The sequence below is a fragment of the Bubalus bubalis genome, chromosome 9 (genome assembly GCF_019923935.1).
Source record: "Bubalus bubalis isolate 160015118507 breed Murrah chromosome 9, NDDB_SH_1, whole genome shotgun sequence".
NCBI lineage: Eukaryota > Metazoa > Chordata > Mammalia > Artiodactyla > Bovidae > Bubalus > Bubalus bubalis.
The window spans coordinates 37,814,310-37,839,433 of record NC_059165.1 but is presented as its reverse complement, the minus strand read 5'-3'; the positions used below and the strand labels follow the sequence as shown (position 1 = coordinate 37,839,433).

The window sequence follows — 25,124 nt, the reverse complement described above, 5'->3', positions numbered from 1 at the left end:
TGGAGGTACTGCAGTTTTGTTTTTTTTCCCCTAACAAAATAATTTAATATTAATAGATATATGGTTAATAAAAATTTAATGCCAGTGCTTGATTCCCCAAGCTACCCATGGAACACTCAGTTTTCTTTCTCTTTCTCAACAGCTTATAATCTTTCCAATGTTTTCTTAGTAATAGTTGTATTCATGGTACTAGGATTGTTACTTTATTTCCTAGAATCTGAGATTTCTATCAACTAAACATTTATTAATGGGTATTTATAAATCAGAAAAGAAATGAAATACCTATAGTATCATACCAACTTGGGGTGCTTTAATAAGTGAATCTGCTTTAAAAACTGAAAATTAGTGCATGCTGCTCTGGAAAGACTTTTAATAACACTGCAAAGTGGGCTTGATTTCCAGCACTGATATAACAACAAGGTAACATAATAGTGTCCTATTTTCAAATTCTAGAATGGAACAGAGAACTCAAAGAGCTAAAGTATTACTGTGCAATGTGAAAAGTTACAAAGTGTTACATATGAACTTTTTATGCTATTGATTAAGTCTTGGTTAGTGGAGAAGGCAATGGCACCCCACTCCAGTACTTTTGCCTGGAAAATCCCATGGATGGAGGAGCCTGGTAGGCTGCAGTCCATGGGGTCGCTAAGAGTCAGACACGACTGAGTGACTTCACTTTCACTTTTCACTTTCATGCATTGGAGAAGGAAATGGCAACCCACGCCAGTGTTCTTGCCTGGAGAATCCTAGGAACAGGAGAGCCTGGTGGGCTGCCGTCTATGGGGTCGCACCGAGTCGGCACGACTGAAGCGACTTAGCAGCAGCAGCAGCAGCAGTGGTGACCTGGGCATTCTGATAGAGGAAGTATTCTCCAAAACTTAATTCCTTGGGAATGACTCTCACTCTAGGAAATGTAAGTCATAGTAAGCGTCTGCATCCTTGCAGGTCAGAAGATGACCAGGTTCACTGAGTCAGAGGGAATTCACAGGGAAACTCACCTTGCAGTAGCAAAGAACATGACAGGAAGACTCGAGGGGCTTTGGTCCTGGCAATTTTTCACTGATGATGACTTTCCAGGTGTGTCCCGTTTTCTCATCTACAGAATGGGGATTATATCTAGCCTCTGTGCTTCTGCTGATTTTTGAGATAATTAAATGAGGTACCCCAGGAAGCACATTGAAAAAGCATAAATACTCCACTGAGGCACATGATCATCATCTAATGGACCTGCCTCATTGGTTATTTACTACTTTGGGAAAAGGTGAAAGTGTGAGTCACTTACTTGTGTCTGACTCTTTGCGACCTCATGGACTGAAGCCCACCAGGCTGCTCTGTCCATGGAATTCTCCAGGCAAGAATACTGGAGTGGGTTGCCATTCCCTTCTCCAGGGGATCTTCCCAACCCAGGGATCAAATCTGGGTTTCCTGCATTGCAGGAAGATTCTTTACCATGTGAACCACTTCCACTATTTAATTTACATCCTAATTAATTCAATATAAGAAATATACCTTTTTAGATGAGTAATTTCTAGAACAGGAGCTGGATACAAAGTACTTTTAGTTCTTCCTAATCCAAGAAAGTTATTTTATAATATTTCTCCTTATAAACATTTTTCACATTGTTTTCAAAAGGAAACTTGTTTTACAAAAGACAATGGTTTTTAACCACAGAGCCTGATATGTACTCTGTGTAAGTATCTATAAATTTTAAATTAGTAAGCAATTGCTTGTGGCAAAATAAATGATAATAGGTTTAACTGGAAGCCAGCTATGGAACTAATGAATTTCAGGCCAGAATATTCCAGAAACATCCTGAAACTATACTATTTTTAAGGTGGAGGAGAACTTGGAGACTACACCCTTATTTTATAAGACTGGTGACTTCTCTGATACTACAAATATGGCTTCAGTGTCGGAGGTGAAACTGAATACTGAGTTCCCTGAGGTTCAGTCCACTGCATTGTTAGAAAATTACTGTTTTTTGATAGGGAGCTATATTTGCAGGAAGCTGTGAACATTGTTGCTACAGGTACATCCAAGCCTGGAAAAAGTATCTGAGGTCTCTAACTGTGTCACTGGAATCTTGAATTTCTGGTGACAGCATCGATGAGAAAGCAGGACAGCATGGGCTTGGATGCTCCCAGAGCAATTACTATGCAGTCCACGCCCTCCTCTTCCGGTCTTTCTTCTCTCTCTTTTCCTTTCTGACAGCAATTGTTATTAGAATATAAAGAATAACCATTAGAAATGAGCATGTGTTATTTATATGTAATTACCTTGAGTTAATCTGATTAAGTAATATAGGAAGCATTGGGAAAAGCAGGAAATGTGTGTGGTGTGTGTGTATATATATATGTGTGTGTGTATATATATATCAATGTGGAAGGTATGGGGAGCTTGTCTGCATGTGAGAGAGAGAATATAATAAAGGATTATAGGAGATTATAGGATCATATTGGCAAATCAGATAAGAATATGTATACATACACATACATACACTTTCTTAAATTTAAAAAGTAATATATACTCATTGTAACAGTTTAAACAATATAGAAAGATATAAAGTGAAAGAAAGTATTCCTACTAGTCTATATCCTCCAAATGTAGCCACTACAAAAACAGAAAGCAAAATCAGAATAATGCAATAATGATTGTGTTACTTGTGTTGTACTTGGGACCTTAGATACAGCCACAATTTAGAGGAGGGTGGGTTAGTTAAATGGACTATATTTAAACATCCCCCAATGGCCATCAGTTGTCACTGCTGTTTATTAAATAACTCAAATGTATCCAAGATGTGAAATGATACTGTTATGAGGAACTTTATTATATTTCTAACTCATCTTCTTACTCTTTTATTTAGCCAGCACTGACTCAGTGCTCTACTACATTAATCCCTGTGGTTTTTTAATTTATTTAAATTTCTAGTAGAGCTATTCTTTTCTATTTTTCACTTTCCTGAGTCTTCCTATATATCTTTCTTTCAAACAAACTTTAGAATTGCTGTTTCAAATTTCTAAAACAAACCATTAAAAAAAACAAAACCCAAAAATGAAGCCCATTGAGATTACATTACACTTGGAATGTTTTAGAAAGAACAGATTCCTTTAAAATGCTACCTTAAAAAAATCAGTTATTTTAAAATAAAGTTTTCTTTCCTTAAATACATTTTGGGGAAAGGGTTCTGTTTTTCCTTTCCATTTATATTTTAATTATTATTTATATACTCTTTATATAGAAAAGCTATGGAAATGTTTCTAACTTTTCATATGATTTCTAAAGGTATTTCTCAGGTCTCTTGGATTTTGCTTAACTAATTTTTTTTGTTTTTTTGCTAAGGGTAAAATTATTTTTCCTTCTTTTCTAAATTTGTTTCTCTCATGTAATTTCACTGGCTAATAATTTTGAAAAAGTTAAATAATGGTGGTGATGGTGAGATTCACTTCTTGTCTCTGCCTTTACTATCCCACGTTTAGACAAGAGGTAAGAGACAGAGCCTTTGGTTAAATAGATAGATAGAGAAACCATAGCAGGGAAGCAGTCATTACTCCCCAATTTCCTAAAGGATTCTATGTTTATAATCAAGAATGAGTTATTATTGTTGTTGTTTAGTTACTAAGTTGTGGCCAACTTTTGCGATCCCATGAACTGCAGCCCGCCACAGCTCCCCAGTCCATGGAACGCCCCAGGCAAGAATACTGGAGTGGGTTGCTATTTCCTCCTCCAACCAAGAATGAATACTGACTTCAATAGATACCTTTGAAACCTTTTGGTATCTACTAAAAGGATGAAAGTCTTGTCACCTCTTCAATTTATTAATATGGTAAATATATTTTTATTTTGAAGTTGCACTATGTGGTTATTTTGTTTAGCTTGCTTTTTGTATTCTCTGGATTCAGTGTGAAAAGTTAATTTAAGAATTATTATTTCCCCCACTGATGTTCATTAGTGAAGTGGATGCATAGTTGCCTTTATGTACTTTTGTTCTTTTTTACATAGGTTTTGGCATCTTATTGATGTTATACCACTCTCTAAATCATTTGCAAGTTTTTTTTTTTTTTTTTTCCTGCTAGGATCTGCTAGGGTTTAATACCCATGGAGGTATTTGCTTTTGAAAATTTGACAGGATTGATTGATGAAACTTTCTAGGACAGTTGACCTTTTGCAATGTGAGTTATATTTTTCTGTCCATTATCTTAGTTTTATCTTTGGTAATTAATCTGTTTTTGTTTTCTCTTTCTCCTTGACTCAGTTTTGATCATTTATAATTTCTAAAAATATCATATATTTTAACCATGTTTTCTAACATTAACATAATTTTCTTTTAATTGCATCTTTTTATATGATTGTCATGCTTTTAAAAAAATGTCTACTGTGATATATCCATATTGGTTCCCTCTTGGCTTCTTTAATAAGCTCTTCCTTGGTCAATTACTTCCTGATTGTACTTAACTTTTTAAATAGTAACTGACTTACTTGTAAATTATTTAATTTTCTAATTAAAAATTTAAAATATTTTAAATTTAAATTTAAATTTAAAATTTGTTAATTTACAGTATAAATTATTTCTTTCTTCTTTAAGATATTTGGTTGATATTTTAACTTCTTGAATTATATATGTCTACTTTCTAAAATTAGTTACTAGAGATTTATTTGAAACTACAACTTTCTGACTATTAACTATTTTAGCCACATCCCTTAGAATTAACTCTGTAATATTTTAAGCTGCCATTATTTTCCAAATGTTCTGCAAATTAATTTTTATTGTATCTTTGATATGAAAGTGAAAGTCACTCAGTCATGTCCGACTCTTTGCAACTCCATGGACTGTGACCCCATGGAATGCTCCAGGCCAGAATACTGGAGTGGGTAGCCTTTTCCTTAGCTGTATAAAAATAAGTTTATACAACTAATTAACTTTATTAAATATACTACTTAGGTAATGTTTCTGTCATTTTTCTCTCTTTACTTTCAATCATTCAAATTTATTTGGATGCTATTTCAATTTTAGTTTTATGAATTATATATGAGTTATAAACCAATGATTATATCTTTGATTTTGATTACAATTATTATATTTCTCAATCAATATTTTCTAACTTCAAATCATCCTTATATAGTAACAATATTCAATCTTCATTTTTTTTAGATTTATATTTACTTCATTTGTTTTTGTCTGAGTTTACTTATAATATTTCTCCATAAATAGTTTTTTATTGGGTTTAGTTCTTGATTTACAAATCTTATTCTTTTAATATGTGAGTTGATACATGTTTTAGTTATAATAGTTAAGACAATGGTCTTAATTCTATCATCTTAATTTCTACTCTACATTTTTTTTAAGTTGTCCTTATCCTTATTCTGATGTCTAGCTTTACATACATTATCTGTATCTTTTTTTCAGTGAAATATAGTTGACATGTGTATGCTCAGTCGCTCAATTGTGTCTGACTCTTTGTGACCCCATGGACTGTAACCTGCTAGGCTCCTCTGTCCATGGGATTATCCCACAGGGAATACTGGAGTGGGTTGCCATTTCCTCCTTCAGGGGATCTTCCCAACACAGGGATTGAATTTGTATCTCTTGTGTCTCCTACTTTGCCAACTGGATTCTTTACCACTGCACCACCTGCATAATGTTTTGCTAGTTCCAGATGCCCTACATAATGATTTGATGTTTGTTTCCATTATGAAATTATCACCACAATAAGGCTAATGACCATCTGCCCCTACAAAGGTATTACGTTATCATTGACCAATATCCTTTATGATGTCTGTACCCTCCCTATTTATTATATAAATCAAAGTCTGTACCTTTTAATCCTCTTTAGCTATTCTGTCCATAGAGTACAGACACCCCTCCCCCTCTGACAAATAGCTGTTTAATCTTATATCTATGGGTATATTTTCATATTATTTGTTCATTTGTTTTTTGAATTCCACAAGTAAGATCATGTGGTATTTGTTTTTATCTGTCAGACCCATTTAACTTGGCACAATGCCCTTGAGATCCATCCATGTTGTCATAAATGACAATATTTCATTTTTCATGGATCAGCAATATTCTACTCTATACACCACATCTTCTTTTTCTATTTGTCTATTGATGGGCACTTAGGTTGACTTCATATTTAACTAGAAAATAATGTTGCTCTGCATCTCTCTTTTGTTTATTTCTACCTGATTTTCTAAGGTTTTATAAGATGAATTATCAGTTCTTGATTCTTCTTCGTCCATAATGGCTCAGATTTCATGCTTTAGTGTAACACCAAAAGTTCTTAGAAATGGAAAGGTCAATTCCTCACTATTCTTACTCAACATTTTGACTTATGTTTCGGGGGGAAGTTAGTTTTTAACCAAACATCTCAGATGACCCTAAGGTAGTGTATGGTAGACCCTTTAAAAAACATAGTTGTCTAAGTTATCTATGTTAATTTAAAAGATATTCTTAACCTTCAAATCCTTGATTCATAAACTATAAGAATAAAATGCAAATACTGAGTCCTTGCTATGAATTAGAAAACAAATATTCTCTCCATCATTGTCACACCTATCCTGATTTATATTTTTAATATATTTTCTGTATCTAATTTTTAAAAAATATTTCAGTTATCTTTTATTTCTAACTTAAATTTTGGAGTCATATAGTTTTAGTTATACATGCTACCTTCAGTTCTACATACTAGCATATACTGACTTTTTCTATTCTAAAGTTCTTTATTTTGACTATTTTCTGTTGGGAGCCAGATTTTTAAAATTACACCATAATATTTTTCTTTGGTTGTTCCCTTAGATTTTGCATACTAAGGATAGATTGTTCTTCTTTTGTCTTGAAATAATACCAATAATGAAAGTGAAAGTTGCTCAGTCGTGTCCAACTTCTTGTGACCCCACAGACTTTACAGTCCATGGAATTCTCTGTTATATTTTCTCCCCCTCCAAACTCTGTAACTTTTTTTTCCATTGTCTTATAAAATTTAATATTGCTGTAGAGTAGTTTCAGATTTATTTTCCCTTCCTCGTAGGTCATTCACTTTTTCTGATTGAAAGTGTAAGTAATTTTAAAGGAACATAATAAAGTAGCAATGGTATTATATAATTTTTATCTCAGAACTCAGTATATCCTTTATGCCTAATGATTAATTTCATTACTGGTATGTATAAACATAATGTATAGCATAGTAGTTAGAATGTATCCTTTGGTCATAATTTCTGTTCAACCATTTCTTAGTCATCCAACCTTAAGAAGATTAATTACACTCTCCAGGCCTCTGTTCACCATCTATAAAATTATAACAACTGCAACATAGGGTGGGCTTCCCTGGTGGCTCAGAGGTTAAAGTGTCTGCCTGCAATGCGGGAGACCTGGGTTCCATCCCTGGGTCAGGAAGATCCCCCAATGAAGGAAATGGCAACCCACTCCAGTATTCTGGCCTGGAGAATCCCATGGGTGGAAGAGCCTGGTGGGCTACAGTCCTCGGGGTTGCAAAGAGTCAGACACGACTGAACGACTTCACTTTCACTTTTCACAACATAGGGTAATAATGACTTATGTCATAACAAGATATGTAGAGTGTCTAAGCAGACACATGGCATTCAAGAAATATTAATCATCATCATTATAATCAGTTAATGATGTCAGATTTAAATATTTTTTCTATTTTCTTTTTGTTTCATCCTATATTTCACAAAAACCACAGTTCTGTATGCTTACTCTGCTGTACCTGTCCTGTATATTTATTGTTTTCTCTAAGTGGTTTTTACCTGTATTTCTCTTTTTTCCTTTTTCTGTATATGACATGGTTTTCTATAGCCTGAACTTTGTGGTATTGATGTTTTTGCCATACTGATTTTCTTTCTTAGAATTTTAGATTTAATTAGTGTCTAAGAAAATTGTTTATACTTGGCCTTTTGTTTCATATTCTCTTTCTTTTTTTTTTTAATTTAATTTTATTTAACTTTACAATATTGTATTGGTTTTGCCATATATCAAAATGAATCTGCCACAGGTATACATGTGTTCCCCATCCTGAACCCTCTTCCCTCTTTCAATTTTTCCAAGAAAAACACTTTTAAATTAAAGTGTTAATGTATCCTGAAGTATTTTTTCCCATAAAGAGTCATTACCTTTTGCATGCTGAGTTCCTCTGTCTCCACCAATGAGTGAGAGACAGAGAAAGAGAGACAGAGGGAGAGAAATACGTCATCTGAGAGCTTTCCTGTATAGCTGCCATGCTGCTTCTTTGTTTAGACGCTTTATTTTGAGACAGACTTTTTCTTTTTTTTTTTTAATTTTATTTTATTTTCAAACTTTACATAACTGTATTAGTTTTGCTATAGGATTTTCCTACTATTGGCTCTCCTTATGCATTTCTGTCTCTCTGCAGAGTTTCAGTTGTAGTTGGGTACTGATTATTTTGCTTTTCCATTGCCATTTTATCCTCTATGGCTTTTGGACACAGAAAACTGCACATGGGTTTTGGATTCTTACATCTCAACTTCTCTAACACTTTTTACAACAGAAAACAGACATCAGTTTTCTATTTTTTCATCATTTTAAGGGCTGGGTGGCGTGTGTGTGTGTGTGCGCCCGCACATGTGTGTGTACCGCCATACTCTCATAGTAGGTATATAAACCACAGTAGAACGTTTCTAGGGAACAATTTGAAATATGCATCACAATTTTAAGGCATATGCTTTTTGACTCAGAAATTTCACTTTAAGAAATGTATTAGAAATCAATGGTGTACAAACATGTCAGTAATGGAACACTTATTTTAGTTGTTTATAATTGAAAACTACTTAGAAACCATGCACGTCTAACAACAGGTGCTTGTTGTATAAATCATGGTACATTCAAGGAAATATTTTGTGGTTATTAGAAATGCTGTATACTTAAAGACAGAAAAAAGGTAAGTAGAAAATAGCATACATTCAATAGTAGAGCATAATTATTTATATAAAAGTATGTCACTAAATGAAAAAAGGGCAATGTTAACAATGTGTCAACCCTGGTGGTTTTCATAGCCTTCTGCATATTTTTTTAAAAAAGCATGGCCATGAATTAGTTTTATAATCATAAAAACAGTAATAGATCTAAAAAAATAAAAATTAGGAAAGATATACACTGCTACCATCCCCAGAACAGTGACTATTTATAGAGTGCTCTATGTCTGGCACTGTATAAGACCTCAACAAATTATCCTCTCAGTGGTCCCATGAAGCAAAAATTAGTGTTTCAGCTTTCAGCTGAGGAACTTGAGGGATAGAAAGGTTAAACAAGTGTAATATTACTCAGCTCATAAAAGACCATGCTTGACAGTGAACCCAGTTCAGTCTAACAGTTACCATCATCCAGGTGCACCCTCCTAACTCTAAGGATTGTCAAATACATTTTAACACTTTTTCAGGTGAAAGGTTTAATAGCTCAGTATTTAAACTTTTGAATATTGACCCTCATTTCATACTCTAAACATGAAATTAAAAGAGAATTCAAAGGACAGAGTAAACACATACCCAACAAACAAAACCATAAATGCAGAAGACATTAAGATTCATATTTCAAGGTAAATCATTCCTTTTAACATACTGTTTTATGAATTAGAAAGAGTCCTTGGCACACGCAGGTCCACGTCATGGCATCAGAGAGTATCATTAACTCTTTCAAGCCATCAGTTGAAAAGAGCACCAAAGAGGCAAATTTTCCTTCAAATATTCTCATAATCTGAGGCATTTCCTGAATTTTCATGTAACTTTAACCCAGTTTAAATCAAAGACGAATCATGCAGTATACTCTAATTCTGATTTTGAAAAATACAATATTTTTCAACCATTTTCATTATAAGCCCAAACTCTGTCAGACATGTTTCTACATGATTAGCATTCTACCTAGAATACTGCCCAATCAAATCAGTCCACGTTCACTTCCACAATAGTGGCTTCGGTTAAAAACAAGAACAGCAGCAACACCATAGCCTAAGGGAATAGGCATAGTAGGGGATTAGACCTAAAATTGTTGAGTAATGAAGTTTCAAACATCTCTTCTTCTGGAATCTACCTGATACCCTTTATCAGACTCTGCTATGTATAACGCACCAAGTAACAAAGTTTAAAAAGCAACTTAAAATAGCAAAGCAAACTAGCAATTTAAGAGGTAACCATACCTGTCTCCCACCAGAAAGGCAGTAACAATGAGGAATCAAGGAATTTGGGGTTAGAGCCACAAAACTAAGGAAGAACATGATACTTCAAGATATAGTAATGACAACTCATCTGGCATCAAGTCCTCATAGGAAAGGTTCACAGATTCAGTACCATTTGTGGCCTCATCAAGAAATAGAAGAAAACTGAGAGACACATAGGAGATGATAATCTGGAATGGTGACTATTATCATCCCCCTTTCCCTCCTCCAGTTGGCAGGGCAAGGTGAAGGACAATTTGCCAATTAAGACGTGTAAACATGTCAGGATTCAGAAACCAAACTCCAAGTTTTAGCCCTCAGTGGACTTTCTTTGGAGTTCATTTAAGTCAAGAGCATTGACAAAAAACAATCTCAATTACTGCCTCTTTTCTATCATTATAGCAACACTGGGCCTGCTGAGATAATACTTATTTATAAAATATAAATAATAATAAAGAAATAAGGACTTGATGCAAACATAACATTCTCAGACACAAATGAATAATCTAGGACAGAAAAATATAGGTTCCTGAATTCTGAGCCAACCTAGGGAGGGACTATAATTTTCCACCTATTCCAACAACCAGAAGAAACACAACAAGAAAACTAAGAAAGGCCGGGGCATATAATGACACTCCACATTCTCAACACAAATGAAAAGGAGCTCTCAAAACATGATCCATCTGGTTTCTTTCTTTAGCACAACAATAATGACTGAATGGAACACTGCAGTTTAGATTCATCATAACTACATTGAAAAAAAAAAAAAAAAACCCAAGAAAATCCCACTAGGGTCCAATGAAAACGTTTAACACATCCCCACGTCTCTATGGATACAAGTCCATAGGTTATCTGTAAAAACTCCCATACATTATTTTAACGGGAACAGCTAAACAAATTGGCTCCAACAGAAATACAAATAAATGGATTAAAAACTCGCTATCTAACCGTATAGAGAGAGAAATCGTAATTGGTAGTCCGTCTAGTTGGGGAGAGGTTTCCAGTTGGGTCCCACAAGGATCGATATTGGGTCCCATTTTGTTTAATATCTTTATAAAAAATCTGGAAGACAAAGTAGAGAATGTGCTAATTAAGTCGACTGATGCCACTAGATTAGGATTGGTGGTTAAAGTAAATTGGATATAGATAAATGCTACTGGCCTTTAGAAAGACCGACGTTAACAGAAACTAGGACTTCTAGTTATATCTTTTTAACGTTATCACTTAAAAATCTAATTCCAAACATTATAAATAAATAAATTTAAAAGATCTTAGGTTCAATGAAAAAGACAACTTAGAGACTCATAAAACCCATGAATGCAGAATGAAAGATGTCCCCCCAATAGAGATATTCTCAGCACAGCTTTATTTGGAAAACTGGTGGCTGTGGGTTTCTCAATACAATAAGGATACTGCAGGCAATTCACATATCCAAGAATAATGGTATTGAAAAGATGAAGTAACTATATTCTCAAAAATATATATATCTAGTTATTGGCAGAAAAATAAACAAGAAAACAACATAAAGCTTAAAAGAAAAAAGAGCTAAAACTTGGAGGATAAACAAGAGAAGTGGGTGAAATTATCAACAGAAAATTCTACAAGCACACACACAGAGACACACACAAAATAGAAGAATGCAAGGTGTAACAGGAGGACTTTCCTAACATTTGAAAAAGATACTGCATTTTTTTTTTAACTACTTCTAAAGATGCTTGGGAAAAATATTCAGTAGAACTCTTACTAGTTTGAGGTTTGTTTTTTAAAATCTTAGTATTTTACAATTTAATTTGTCACATGGAGACAACTGTGAAAGTAATAGTGATTGTCAGTTATGGATTCTTGTGTATAGACAGAAAGGTTTATTTTAGGTGATGTTAACTGAACTGAAAATATGGATAATGTGGAATCGACTTTTAAATTTTATTGGATAAGGACTGGAAAACCTAGATGGCCTCAGAAATCTTGTTAACTCTGCTATGCTACCTTGGATATTTCATTTTCCTTAAGAGCCTTAGTTTTTGCATCAGTTTAAACACAAGGCTAAGGATTGTTCTAAGAGCTGCAGATACTCTTGTTAAAATAAGACCTTACATGAAGCTTATACAGAGATTAGAAAACTGGAAGTATACTTTTCAGCACCAGTGAGTGGGCTCCCACCTGGCTAGGCTTCCCATTTTCATCCCCCTCTGACATTAGGACACAGAATAGTTTAAAAATCACTTTAGATTATCTGACATGCTGCCTCTATCTCTTAAAAAAACTATCAAAAGAACCTATAAAAGTGAATCCTTCTCCTCATGACTGATATCTCCAGAGCATCCAACAATACTTGGTTGATTATATGTGCCTGAGCTTAAAAAAAAAAAAAAATGACTGTAGAATTACAATTGAAAAGAAGGAACATTTTTGATAAGAATGAAAGTAGCATTATTCATAATGCTGAAAAGAAAGACAGCATTGTGCAATCAGAGTCCTCTGTGGGCCTCCTCTAACCTTCCATGCTGGGCTAAAAAAAAAAAAAAAAAAAAGAGTCTGGTATTAGATAGTTACCTTTTAAAATCTAATCAAATGGCTGTAAGTATTCTGGCCTAAGAAATAACTGATGCAGTTTTTGGTTGGTCTGTTACAGATTTTATAGCTAGTATCTGTTGAAAAGTGATTTCTTTGCTTTGACTTTAAAATTTCCAATGTGAAACATTCCTCTAGATGATACTCTTGTTTTAGAGATGGGATTGAATCCTACATATCAGAGCATGTAAAATGCAGAGGCAAGTACCACCAATAGGACTGGAGACTGAAAATTTTATTAAAAGTAATCATGCTTATAATTTTATTAATATTCATCAGTTACATAGTGCCAATCATATTCTGAGAACTATGCTATTCTCTCTACATTTTATCATAACTTCATAGTAACTGCTGAAAAAGGACTTAACTCCATTTTACAGATGAGAAAACTGAAGGGTCAGAGAGGGTTTTTTGGCCTATTATCATATAACTATTAAATGGTAAATGTCAAATCTGACTCCAAAATATTTGTTCAGAACTTTGTGCTAAATGGTAACTTCTGAAACCATGATGTTATGCATGCTGATTGAGAAAGCAGAGAAACAACTCATATAATTTATGCTAAAGAGTTTTAAGAACAGGACAAGCATCTTATATTTTTCTCAAGTTGGAAACCAGAGGATTGGACTAGCACAGGGTTTTTTTAACCTCAGAAGGACTGACATTTTGGGTTGGATAATTGTCATGCGGAGGCTGTCCCATGCACTATTTGATGTTCAGCAGCACGCCTGGCCTCTATCCACTAGATATCAGTGATAATCCCCTCCTCATGGTTCTGACCATTGAAAACCTCTACAGACATTGTCAATACTCTTCCAGGGGCAAAACTGCCTGTGATTTGAGAACCACTGCACTAGAAGAACTCTGATATCTTTTTTGTTCTCTCACATTCTCTGCTCTGAATTGCAAATCCAACAATAGACAAGAGGATGGGTTCTGCATCACTATGGGGTACCTGCCCATTGAACCATTCCCTACCTTCATCTTGTACACTGAATTTAAAACTGTCTGAAGCTCTCCAGGTTCAGTTTGCAACAAAACTGCCACTCTCTGGTACTTAAATGTATCATTTAAATGCAAATTGATAAGTAAAAAATAGGGTCGATGAAAGTAAAAATAGATCAGATGTAATCTTAAGTTAGTTTTGCATTAGGCAATTGATTGAGTCTCATTTCAAACTGCAGTCCTATGAGATAGTTTTATTTATTTATTCATTTTCTCTTCTTTACTAAAGCTACTCTTATCAGGAAAATCATAAAATGGATTTAAAAAGCATTCTATCATTTGATAGACTGAGAGGGCCATAATGCTACCTTGGAATCTATTAACAGATCCCAATAACTGAAACCGAGAGCATTTAAAAGGGATTGACAACTTCCTAGACCCTGTGGTTCACTGACTTATAAGGGCCACACTTAAAATTTGCATTATTATGAATATCATCTCCTGGAAAAGGAATGCCTTTGATTTAGAGAATAGTCCAAAATCAAATATCAGACCTATGGATATATGGAAAATATCAGTGAGTCAGAAATTTTCACTGGATTTGCTCCAGATAAAATTCAATGGCAGAGATGATTTATGGTATGCTATCCTTGGAATTAAATTGAAGTTAGAAATATTAAAATGTCAATTAAATAATTATTGGATGGTTAACAATTCCAGATGGCTTAAAAGTATTACCATTTTCTTAGTTCCATCACTATGAGCTATTTATCAAATCCACATTACGTACTACTTTATAAACACTATGTATGGGATATATTAAAATAAGACCTTGTTTTTCTCATATATTTTGAAGGGTCTAAATTTGGACTCAGGGAAAGCATGTGCATAAATATTCTGCTCAGTGCAGAAAGTTACCAGTGCAGGAAAGCCAGGTGAAGTATTTTTGAAGTATAGACAGGTAGATCTATTGGAACTGCTATCAATAGGCTCAAAATGGAAATTCTAAATCTTGAATGCAAATTAGAATAATATTAGGAGAATTTAAAAAATTATGATGCTTAGGCATACCCCAGGACAACCAAATCAGAATTTCCAGGGAAGAAACCTAAGCTTCAGTAATTTTTAATACTTTCCTTGTCATTTGATTGGGCACCCAAGATTGAAAACCATTGCTTTAAAAAATAGATTGGATTTAAAACCATATGGAAATTGTTTTTTGACTATGCCTGACTTAAGCAACATGGTGGCCTCTTGTACTCAAATGCTTCAAGGATTTTAGGTGGTAATGTGAAAGGCATTAACTAATTATCTGTCACTTAGAAGGTTATTCTTTTTTTCCCTTCCACTTCTCTTTCTATCCATCTGATGACTTCACAAACAAAGTGCCAGTTTGTTGCTGGTGAGTCTTTAACACAAGTCTGTACTTGCTTATTTCTCTTTTAAATCAAAGAGAATGCAGAGCTCAGGCTCATAGCCTCTATGTAATATAACCTAGAATTAATAGTGTAGTTTCATTTAAGATTATCTTCCAGCAAGTAATACTGATATAATGATATGAAATTTCCTTTATAAATAAATTTAGATAAAATGAGTTAGTTTAGATAAACATAAAGTAAATAATAGTACATATTCTACTCATAAATGGAAAAAGTCACAAAAGTGGTCTCAGATGACCACAGTTTGGGCCACCCTAGTGTTAAGGTAAAGGGCATCTAAATGTGTCATAAATTTGGGCCCTAATTATGTCTCCATCACAAATGATGTCTTCCCTGGGCTTTAGTTTTCTCATTTGTTAACAAGACCATGAACCTATATGGCAGGCATTCTTCTATGACTTTAAGAAGCAAGGAGGGCTTGCCCTTTGAACCTACCTTGTTGACATCCAGGCGCATCTTCTCATTGTTGGCACTGGCAGCCTTTTCAGCTGCTTTCTTTTGGCGTTGAGGTCCCCTCCCAAAAAAGATGTAGTTGACCAAAGCATATTCCAGAAGGGCCATGAAAACAAAGACAAAGCACCCCATCAGGTACATGTCAATGGCCTTCACATAAGGGATCTTAGGGAGAGTCTCCCGGAGGTGGGTATTGATAGTGGTCATTGTTAGTACAGTTGTAATTCCTGCAAAAATGAGACAGAGTAATAATGTTTGTATTTGCTTGCTGATTTCATCATAGCTGGAAAGGTTAACTATACTCTTTTACTTTTTCATATATCCCACACAATATATGAGTGAGTGGGCGAAAGTCACTCAGTCAAGTCTGACTCTTTGCGACCCCATGGACTATATAGTCCATGGAATTCTCCAGGCCAGAATACCTGAGTGGGTAGACTTTCTCTTCTCCAGGGGATCTTCCCAACCCAGGGATCAAATCCAGGTCTCCTGCATTGCAGGTGGATTCTTTTCCAGCTGAGCCACAAGGGAAGCCCAAGAATACTGGAGTGGGTAGCCTATCCTTTCTCCAGCAGATCTTCCTGACCCAGGAATCAAACCGGTGTCTCCTGCATTGCAGGTGGATTCTTTACCAGGTGAGCTATGAGGGAAGCACACGATATATACTGGGCAATTATTATATATCAGCCCTGTGATAGGCCTAGGAAATATGCATACATCATTAATTTGTAATAAACATTAATCATTGGGGACATTTTCTTTAATCATAGCTTTATGGTTATAGTTATGTATCTAGTGTGGGACTTGGAGATGCGAATTAAATGCTATGACAGACATGTGTGTAAGATAGGAGTTGAGAAAACAGAGTTGATCATAATTTAGCTCATGATGTGGCAGGGGAACGATCAGGAAATCCCACCTTTGGAGCTGAGTCCTGGACAATGAGTGGGAGTTACCCAGGCAACCAAAACCTGGAGATCAAAAGTGATAGTAGATCTAAGGGCACTGGTAGTAGAGAGAGTTTTTTTAGGGAGGTGCTCTGTGGGGATGAAAGTACACAGCCCATGAAAAGAGTCTCAAGAAATTCATTGTGGGTACATTAAAGGATATGACGGGAAGAAGGATGAGAAAAGTGGAGATTAAGTAAGGCCCGAATAATGGAAAGCCACATACAGAGAGCTTAATGCAGAGCTTGAACTTAAAACTGAAGGCAACATGGAGCCACTGACCAGCTTCAACCAGATAGGCATTAGGGACAAACTGTTTAGACAATCGCTCTGGCACCAGAGTGGAGCACAGACGGGAAGCATACAAGATGGGAAATAGAATACCAGCATAGAGTCTTTCAGAATAAGAAAGTAATGAAGGGGAAATAAAATAATTGTGCGTGTGTGTGTGTGCTTAGTTGCTCAATCATGACCAACTCTCTGCAGTCCCACGGACTCTTGCCCACCAGGCTCCTCTGGCCATGGAATTTTCCAGGCAAGAACACTGGAGTGGGTTGCCAGTTCCTACTCCAGTGGATCTTCCTGACCTAGGGATCGAACCTGCGTCTCTTTCATCTCCTGCATTGGCAGGTGGATTCTTTACCACTAGCGCCATCTGGGAAGCCCCCAAATAATAGTAATAGTACTGAAATCAACGAATGCATATTGAAATCAATGAATAGATGCTATGAACAAATGATGGCAAAAATATGGAAACTAGAGGTGGAAAGTAACAGGAAGCAGGTATCTAGCCTTCGTGTTTTGGCGTTGGGAATGTAGGCACATAATGCACAGATTAATACTACAGAAGTATCACACGATTCTTTATGGGAAATGCCACACTAGCTCAGGTTATAATTTTTTGCCCAGCTGAGGGAGCATCTTCAACAGTGGGGAGTAGTTTCCCTTAAAGCTATAACTGGAGGGACAGAGAAATGCTGGATAAAAGCACTGGCAGTTCAAAGTCCTGAGGTTTGATAAGGTCCAGCTTTGTAGCAAAAGAGTAATGTGAAAATGGGAGTCAGAAGTCAAGATCACACAGATGTGAAGTTGTAGAGTCAACATCTGAACTGGGATCTCTCTAATTCCAAAACCTGTGTCCTTAACATACTACCCAATGACACAGCCCAATGTTAATTTTGAATTCTATTATTTTTTTAGGAACATATGTTTTCTGATTTAATTTTGTCTAATAAGCTCAATCATACTTTTCGTCTTGTTTGTCTACATGCTCATGAAATAGACACAGAAAAAATAAATTTGAGCATCTGATTCTGAGCATGGCCAGAAAAACCATGGTTATATTTTAGATCTAGGTGTTTTATAGTTCTCATATCTTTTCTGTATTAGTCAGTTTGATACATTTTCCAATTTTACTTTTCATTATTTCATCTAGAGCTTATCTTGTATGACATGACTATTACATGTATATTATAAAAACTGACAATACTGATTTCACTACTTATCTAAATCTTATGTTAAGGTGTTTCTGACCTAGTATTAAACTGCTCACATAAAAGACATTTTAAACATTTCTTTAAAAAGTAAATAACTTATTTACTATTCCTATAATAGGCATAAAAATGAAAAGAGACTTTTATTTTGGAATAACAGGATATTTACAAGTTCCATTCATTACTGTGTCCAGCAAATATTTACTGAACACCATTCACCGTGTGAGACACTACAGATATAACTGGAGCAAAATTAGGTATGGGCCTTCCCCCAAGGTATCTTCAATACTATGAAGAAAAAGGATATCACAAACCAAATAAATATAAATTATAACTGTTGTTCGTGTCCAAGGGTGTTCTACGGTATTTTAGGAGACTATATCACAGGGGACTTGATTCAGTCTAAGAGGTCATCAATGCTCCTTCCATCCTAGAACCACCACAATCTAATCTCAATCCAGCGGTCTAAGTTATTCCTTTATATGTGAAATCATGTCACTTTGCTCAGTGACTAATTTCACTCAGAATAAAAATAAAGACGTTATGATGGCTCCTGGACCACTTCAACATCTTTTCATTCCCTCTGCCTGACATCTGTACGCAGAAATTCAATCTGCACCCACCTACTGGTCACCTTGCTCACCTCTTTGGCCTGTTTCTACCTGGGGGCCTTTTCATCTTGCTGAAATAGACTCATTTAGACATTGATGTGACTCAGTCTTCTTCAGGTCTTTGTCCATTGGCAATTACTGAATGAAGTTTACCCTGATGATGCTAAACTGTCCCCCAGTATGCCCTCCCCTTCTTTTGCTTACTTCCTATGTTTACTATATTATGTAATTTGCATGTTATATGCAAAATAAATTTACTTTTTACCTTTTTATGTTAGAACATAATTTCCAGAAGGGCACCGGTTTTATCTCCAGTGCCTCATATGTATGACGCATAGTAGGTATGCAAAAAATGTTGTTGAATGAATAAATAAATGACTTTGCTAAGGAAATACTGATTTAATTGAGATTTACTGGTGGAGCAGTTAACAACTTTATATTTTATAAGGATTAGTCAGGACTTAATAAAGATCATGTAAAAGGTGATAAATTTACTATATCTTGAGTTAGCAACATAAAAATGTTCATGAACTGTAATTTATTCTCTTCCTTTGATATTATAATGGAAAAACATCAAAGCATAAGATAAGTGATGCCATGGATGATTTCCCAATGTTCTTATACTTTGTTGTCTCCTGTCCCCTGTCATGCTATTCCAAAACCTTAATCAACCTTTAGAATTCTTTCCGCTCACTGATTTGTTACACATTGCATTTCTTTGTTTCTTACTCAGAAAAAAAAAGATGGAAGATAGGTCTTTTCAGGTAAGAAAACACAGATAAAAACTGAACAATTACCAAGCGGTATTACATGAACTATGCTTCAATAAAAATATCAAGCTGATGTGACTAATTTCATTACTGACAGTTATATAGTTAACTAATTTTGACATGAAAGAGTTTTAATTAGTGTTCAATTGATTTAAACGCTGAACCAGATCATCCAACGTCTCATATCCAAATTCTTGTAATGTGTGCAGTCAGGTCTCGTCATGCATCACAAACTTGAGGGTAAGGGAAAAGTACACCAGAGCATGAACACACACAGGCACACGCTGCAAGCACTCGGACCCATGCCTACCTAATGCCACTCTTGCAGCGGAAGCATCGTAATTAATCCAGAAGGAGACCCAGGAGAGGATAGTGATCAAGATAGATGGCATATATGTCTGCAGGATAAAGTAACCAATGTTTCTCTTAAGCTTAAAGCTGAGGGATAACCTGGGATAGGAACCTAGAAAGACAATTTTAAAACATCATCATTATCAATCAGTATTTATAGGATACTTTCCCTTAAAGACCCATAAACAGTTTCTATATCTTCCCTAAATTCAATTTTAGCTTCTGGTGAAGGGCACTTCCTTATACAAAAGTAGTTGAGCAAACAGGGCTTTTAATTAGCAAGACTTACTCAGTGTTGACTATATCCCACAGTCACCAGTAATTAAAAGAATTCCAGCTCTTCCCTGCTCAGCCTCCTACACTGAATCAAAGGTTTACATTCTCTACAATTGTAATGATAAGACACTTTGAGACAGTCCCTTTGTTCCCCTTTTAATTGTTTCTCAGCAAGTCCATCCTGTACATTTTTATACATAAGAATAACGATGCACACTCTGACTGCAGCGTAAGACAGCTCTTCAACAAGCCCCTGGATGCATGTTAAGGTGAGGATCAGTGGCAAGGCTTCAGTTGGTGCAGCAACTCCCTGAAATTTTGTGACATTTTCATGTGCATGCAGTATTTTATCTGATTTCATTGCGTCCATCAAAGTTACAAAGGGATTTCTGACCCACCAAAATATGGATGGAGAGTCACTTTTCCTGAGGAATATTTGTGGGGGACATAACTAAAGGATCAGATTCTTGAAACTGGGTCCTTTGATGGTGGGAATCTAGGGAATTATATTTTAAACAAGATACGTAACAGAACATGGTCTTAAAACATAAAAAAGTCACACTGATAAACAGGGTGTGTGCATGTAGGGCAGGGGAGAATATTCTTACTAATTGAAAGAAAGCCTTGTCTAGCCCTCATGGGCTGAAGCAAGTACGTTAATATTAAAGAAAAAATATTTTAAGTAGAAACTCATTTCCATAGTGTCTCAGGGGTTCAGAGGACCTCAAATCTAGGAAAAGTTTCTGTTGTTCTCTTTGCAAAGCTGGAGGCTATTTTGTATTCTTGGTTGAAGTAGTTTTCAGGGACAGGAAGTCCTGAGTCCTTAGCAGAAGGACAATTCAAGATCTACAGTTACAGTACTAGCTATTTCTGTGCTTGAGGAATTCATTTCAATAAGAAAAATAAAAGAGGTATATTCCTGGGGGCTTATTAATTTTCTTTTAATGAGTATGGAGAAAATTATTGCATTCCTGGGCATTGCATTCCTAAAACCAGCCTGACCTCAGTTCTGGAAGAGTAAGATGGTAAAGGCATCGAGACACTCTAAACATCTGGAAAATCTTTGAGCTTCGAACAGTAGGTAAGGCTACATAAGGAAAGTCCTGACCTCTGAGAAAAATGTGAAATCCTCCTATCCTATTGTCTTTAGAGAATTTCACTGTGGTCAGACTTGTGTAAACTGTGACTTGGCTGTCCTCAGTGTGTTTCAAAGAATTATAATCAGTTCTGTGAGATGCATTACACCAGGGGGACAGCTCTGACCCAGGTTGTTTCTGGGTCATTTCTCTCTCCATACGCCATCTCTAACCCTTATTCCCTCCTCTAGTATATGAGACACATTTGCTTTGCTGTGGGTACCTTCTTGAAAATAACTTGATGGGTTCCAAATGGGCTTGTTGGGGAACTGAGCATTTTCACAGACCTAAGTCTTCTAGAGTCCCCATTCTTTCCTGGGACCCAATCCTGATATAAATGAACTCTTCTGGCAAAATATGATAAAGCCTCTTTTCTCTTAACCATTTCCCCTGATACAAACCTGTGGAAAAAACAACCTTCTTGGTGATCAGTTTGTAATCTACAATAGAGAATTGTGGAAGCTCAATCTTGGTTACTCCTGTCACTGCGTTATCATCCCCACGCCAATAAAACTCAATGTCATCGGTTGTATATCCATCTGTAAAAGGAAACACATACACAGATACACAGGAGACAGACAAAATAGAAACAAAAACTGTTTAGAAGATGAACTATGTAAAGGATAATAGCTACAGCTAAAGGTTATTATGTGTTTGGTATCATACCAAGCACTTTAAGTATATTACCACCTTTAATCCTCACAATAATCCCACTGTGGAAGAATAATTAGGCCCACATTACAGAAATAAGCTTAGAGAAATTAACAGCTTGTATTAAGTCTTGTAACTAGGAAGTGGTATCATTGGGACTTGAACCTAGGTTTATCTGATTACGAATCTCATTCTCTCAAATATTATCATGTTATCACTTAGCCCTGGATGGTACTCTAATAGAAGAAAAGAAGAAGAAAATCATTTATCAGTACAGCATTGAATAGTACTGAACCCTCTCCTGCCAATACAAAATATCTGGATTTCAAGTTGGAAAAGGAGTGATTATGAAGAAGTGAGCCACTAACTTTTTTAATATTCACAGACGTGATCTCTAAATTTGACTGTGTAGCATATCTAAATTCCAAAGAACTCCCTAAAAATTTAAATCAACATTAATTCCAGGAGTTTTAAGAGCGTAAGTACAAATGAATAGTGTACACTGCAAAGGCACAGCACATTTAAGGGGTTTGGTTACATTCATCCAACAATTACTTATTGGACACCTACTATGCTTGTCAGTGCAGACTTGCTGTATAATAAAAACATTTTATTTATAAAATAATAAAAGGATGATGATCCTTTCAATACATGGGACAGAGTGGGGCAAACATACATTTACTAATTAATGAAAGTGAAAGTCTCTCAGTTGTGTCTGACTCTTTGCGACACAATGGACTATATAGTCCATGGAATTCTCCAGGCCAAATTACTGGAGTGGGCAGCCTTTCCCTTCTCCAGGGGATCTTCCCAACTCAGGGATCACACCCAGGTCTCCCTCATTGCAGGCGAATTCTTTATCAGCTGAACCACAAGGGAAGCTAACTAATAACTAATTAGTAAGCATAAATATAACTGCAATGAATAGACACATTTTATATTGTAAACAATGATGTAGAGGGAAGCATGCAGTGAAATCCAGCAAATACCAATATTATACAAACTCATCCAGCCCCCATAAATCCCCCCTCAAAGCACACAGTATATTTGTTTATCACATTGATCTCTTCAAAGAACATCTGTATCCAGATAGCTGAATTTTTACAAGTCTAGGAGCTATAAGTGGAGAAGGCAATGGCACCCCACTCCAGTACTCTTGCCTGGAAAATCCCATGGACGGAGGAGCCTGGTAGACTGCAGTCTATGGGGTCGCTAGGAGTCGGACACGACTGTATAACTTTCAAGTAGACAACCTGAGCGACTTCACTTTCACTTTTCACTTTCATGCATTGGAGAAGGAAATGGCAACCCACTCCAGTGTTCTTGCCTGGAGAATCCCAGGGACAGGGGAGCCTGGTGGGTTGCTGTCTCTGGGGTCACACAGAGTCGGACACGACTGAAGCAACTTAGCAGGAGCTATAAGTAAGTGCAAGTCACTCAGTTGTGTCCAACTCTTTGTGACCCCACGGACTGCACATCCATGGAATTCTCCAGGCCAGAATACTGGAGTGGGTAGCCTTTTCTTTCGCCAGGGGATCTTCTCATACCAGGGATCACACCCAGATCTCCCGTATTACAGGCAGATTCTTTACCAGCTGAGCCACAAGGGAAGCTTGGAGAACATATATTGCTTCCCCCAATTTCAAAAGCAACAAAACAGAATTTTTTAAGACTTAAAAGACTTAGAAAACAAAGACTTGTTTTAAGTTTAAGTTCTTTGCCTTTTGACATGTGACTAGTTAGTGTAACACTGAGGACTAGAATGCCAATCCTCTAGTTCTTAGTTCTTGAGATTTCTAATTAACCACATTTTGCCAGAGAGAAAGTCAAATCTCTGAAAAAGTGGAAGCAAATTATTTTTCAAAGAATTACAGTACCCTCTCTTTGAGAATCTGTGTAAATCATAGCAATGTCAGGCAATGTCTTGACTTTTCTAGAAATATGACGTTCTCTTTATTCAAAAGAGCAGTCATCTTTGTGTGATAATAGAAATGTAGTTTTCCTGGAACAGTTACTGAGAACTTGAACTTGTGATTCCATAATGATAGGTTTTTGGACAATAGCTAATGATTTTAAAAGGGTTATTTACTTGCCAGGGCTTCCCCAGAGGCTCAGTGGTAAAAAATCCACCTGTAATAGAGGAGATGAAGGTTCGATCCTTGGGTTGGGAAGATCCCCTGGAGGAGGGCATGGCAACCCACTCCCATGGGCAGAGGAGCCTGGCAGGCTATAATCCATAGGGTCACAAAGAGTCAGACACGACTGAAGCGACTAAGCATGCATGGAAGCACATTTATTTGCAAACATCACAAACTGTAATAAAAATTGTGGAGTTTAAATAGATATACATCACCAACATTTTTATCAGCATGATTACATATAGAGTCCTTTATTTTGTTAGAGAATGTCTTTTTTTACTTAAAACCATGATTTAAAAGTAAATTTTTCATGATTTTAAAGGAAAGCCTAGGTTTTAAGTAAATGGCATAGCAAGCAGATTCTCAGAAAAGAGCTCACTCCTTAATAATCTACTCCATTAATATTCTCCACCTAAATCTAAGAACTCAGCTGTCTGTCCCAAAGGATAATTACTCTTTTTCTAAATGGCAAAATTTTCCTAAGGTGGCTATGGGAACACTCACAGTCCAGGACTTTGACTCAAATTTAATCCCATTTCTCATTGGTTATCGAAATATATTTCTCAGTTATAAACTGTTCAGGATGGGGAACACATGTATACCTGTGGCAGATTCATTTTGATATTTGGCAAAACTAATACAATTATGTAAAGTTTAAAAATAAAATAAAATTAAAAAAAAACAAAAAACTGTTTGGAGTCGATGACATTCCCACCTTCCATAAAACAACTTAAAATAACAAAAGGTCAACTTACTCCTAATTTCAAGCCAGAAAGCTAGAAATGTATTATAAAACTGAATCTGTGTATACACATGAAAAAAGTATTTATGAAATGAGAAGGCAATAGTTTTCTAGAATGCAGCCATCTTCAAAAGAATAGGACAAGAGAAAAGTCAACTCAGTATTTCCAGTGGAGCAGTGTCCCCAACTCTGTGGCCTGTTAAGAAGTGGGCTGCACAGCAGGAGGTGAGCGGCCAGTGAGCCCACTAAACTTCATCTGTATTTACAGCCTCTCCCCATCTCAAGCATTATTGCCTACGCTCCGCCTCCTGTCAGATCAGTGGAGGCTCTCCTAGGAGTACAAACCCTACTATGAACTGTGCATAGGAGGGATCTAGGTTGCGCACTCCTTTTGAGAATCTAATGCCTGATGATATGATT

At 35.9% G+C, this 25,124-nt stretch overlaps 1 protein-coding gene across 6 annotated transcripts in view; it reads right to left on the bottom strand.

Annotated features, from left to right (window-relative positions):
* The window catches only part of GABRB2 (gamma-aminobutyric acid type A receptor subunit beta2), a 288,144-nt gene that overhangs the window by 27,411 nt on the left and 235,609 nt on the right, over positions 1-25,124 (bottom strand). For 3 of the 6 annotated variants that reach the window (XM_025292289.3, XM_025292290.3, XM_006059368.4), the window contains exons 7-10: positions 21,575-21,712; positions 19,721-19,873; positions 15,572-15,816; positions 11,130-11,243 (exon numbers count right to left, since the gene is read on the bottom strand). In XM_025292289.3, coding sequence (XP_025148074.2) covers positions 11,130-11,243; positions 15,572-15,816; positions 19,721-19,873; positions 21,575-21,712 — 650 coding nt within the window. Of the gene's footprint in view, positions 1-11,129; positions 11,244-11,265; positions 12,691-15,571; positions 15,817-19,720; positions 19,874-21,574; positions 21,713-25,124 lie in introns of those variants that run through there. The other 3 variants (XM_044947361.2, XM_044947362.2, XM_044947363.2) reach the window with 2 other exon arrangements.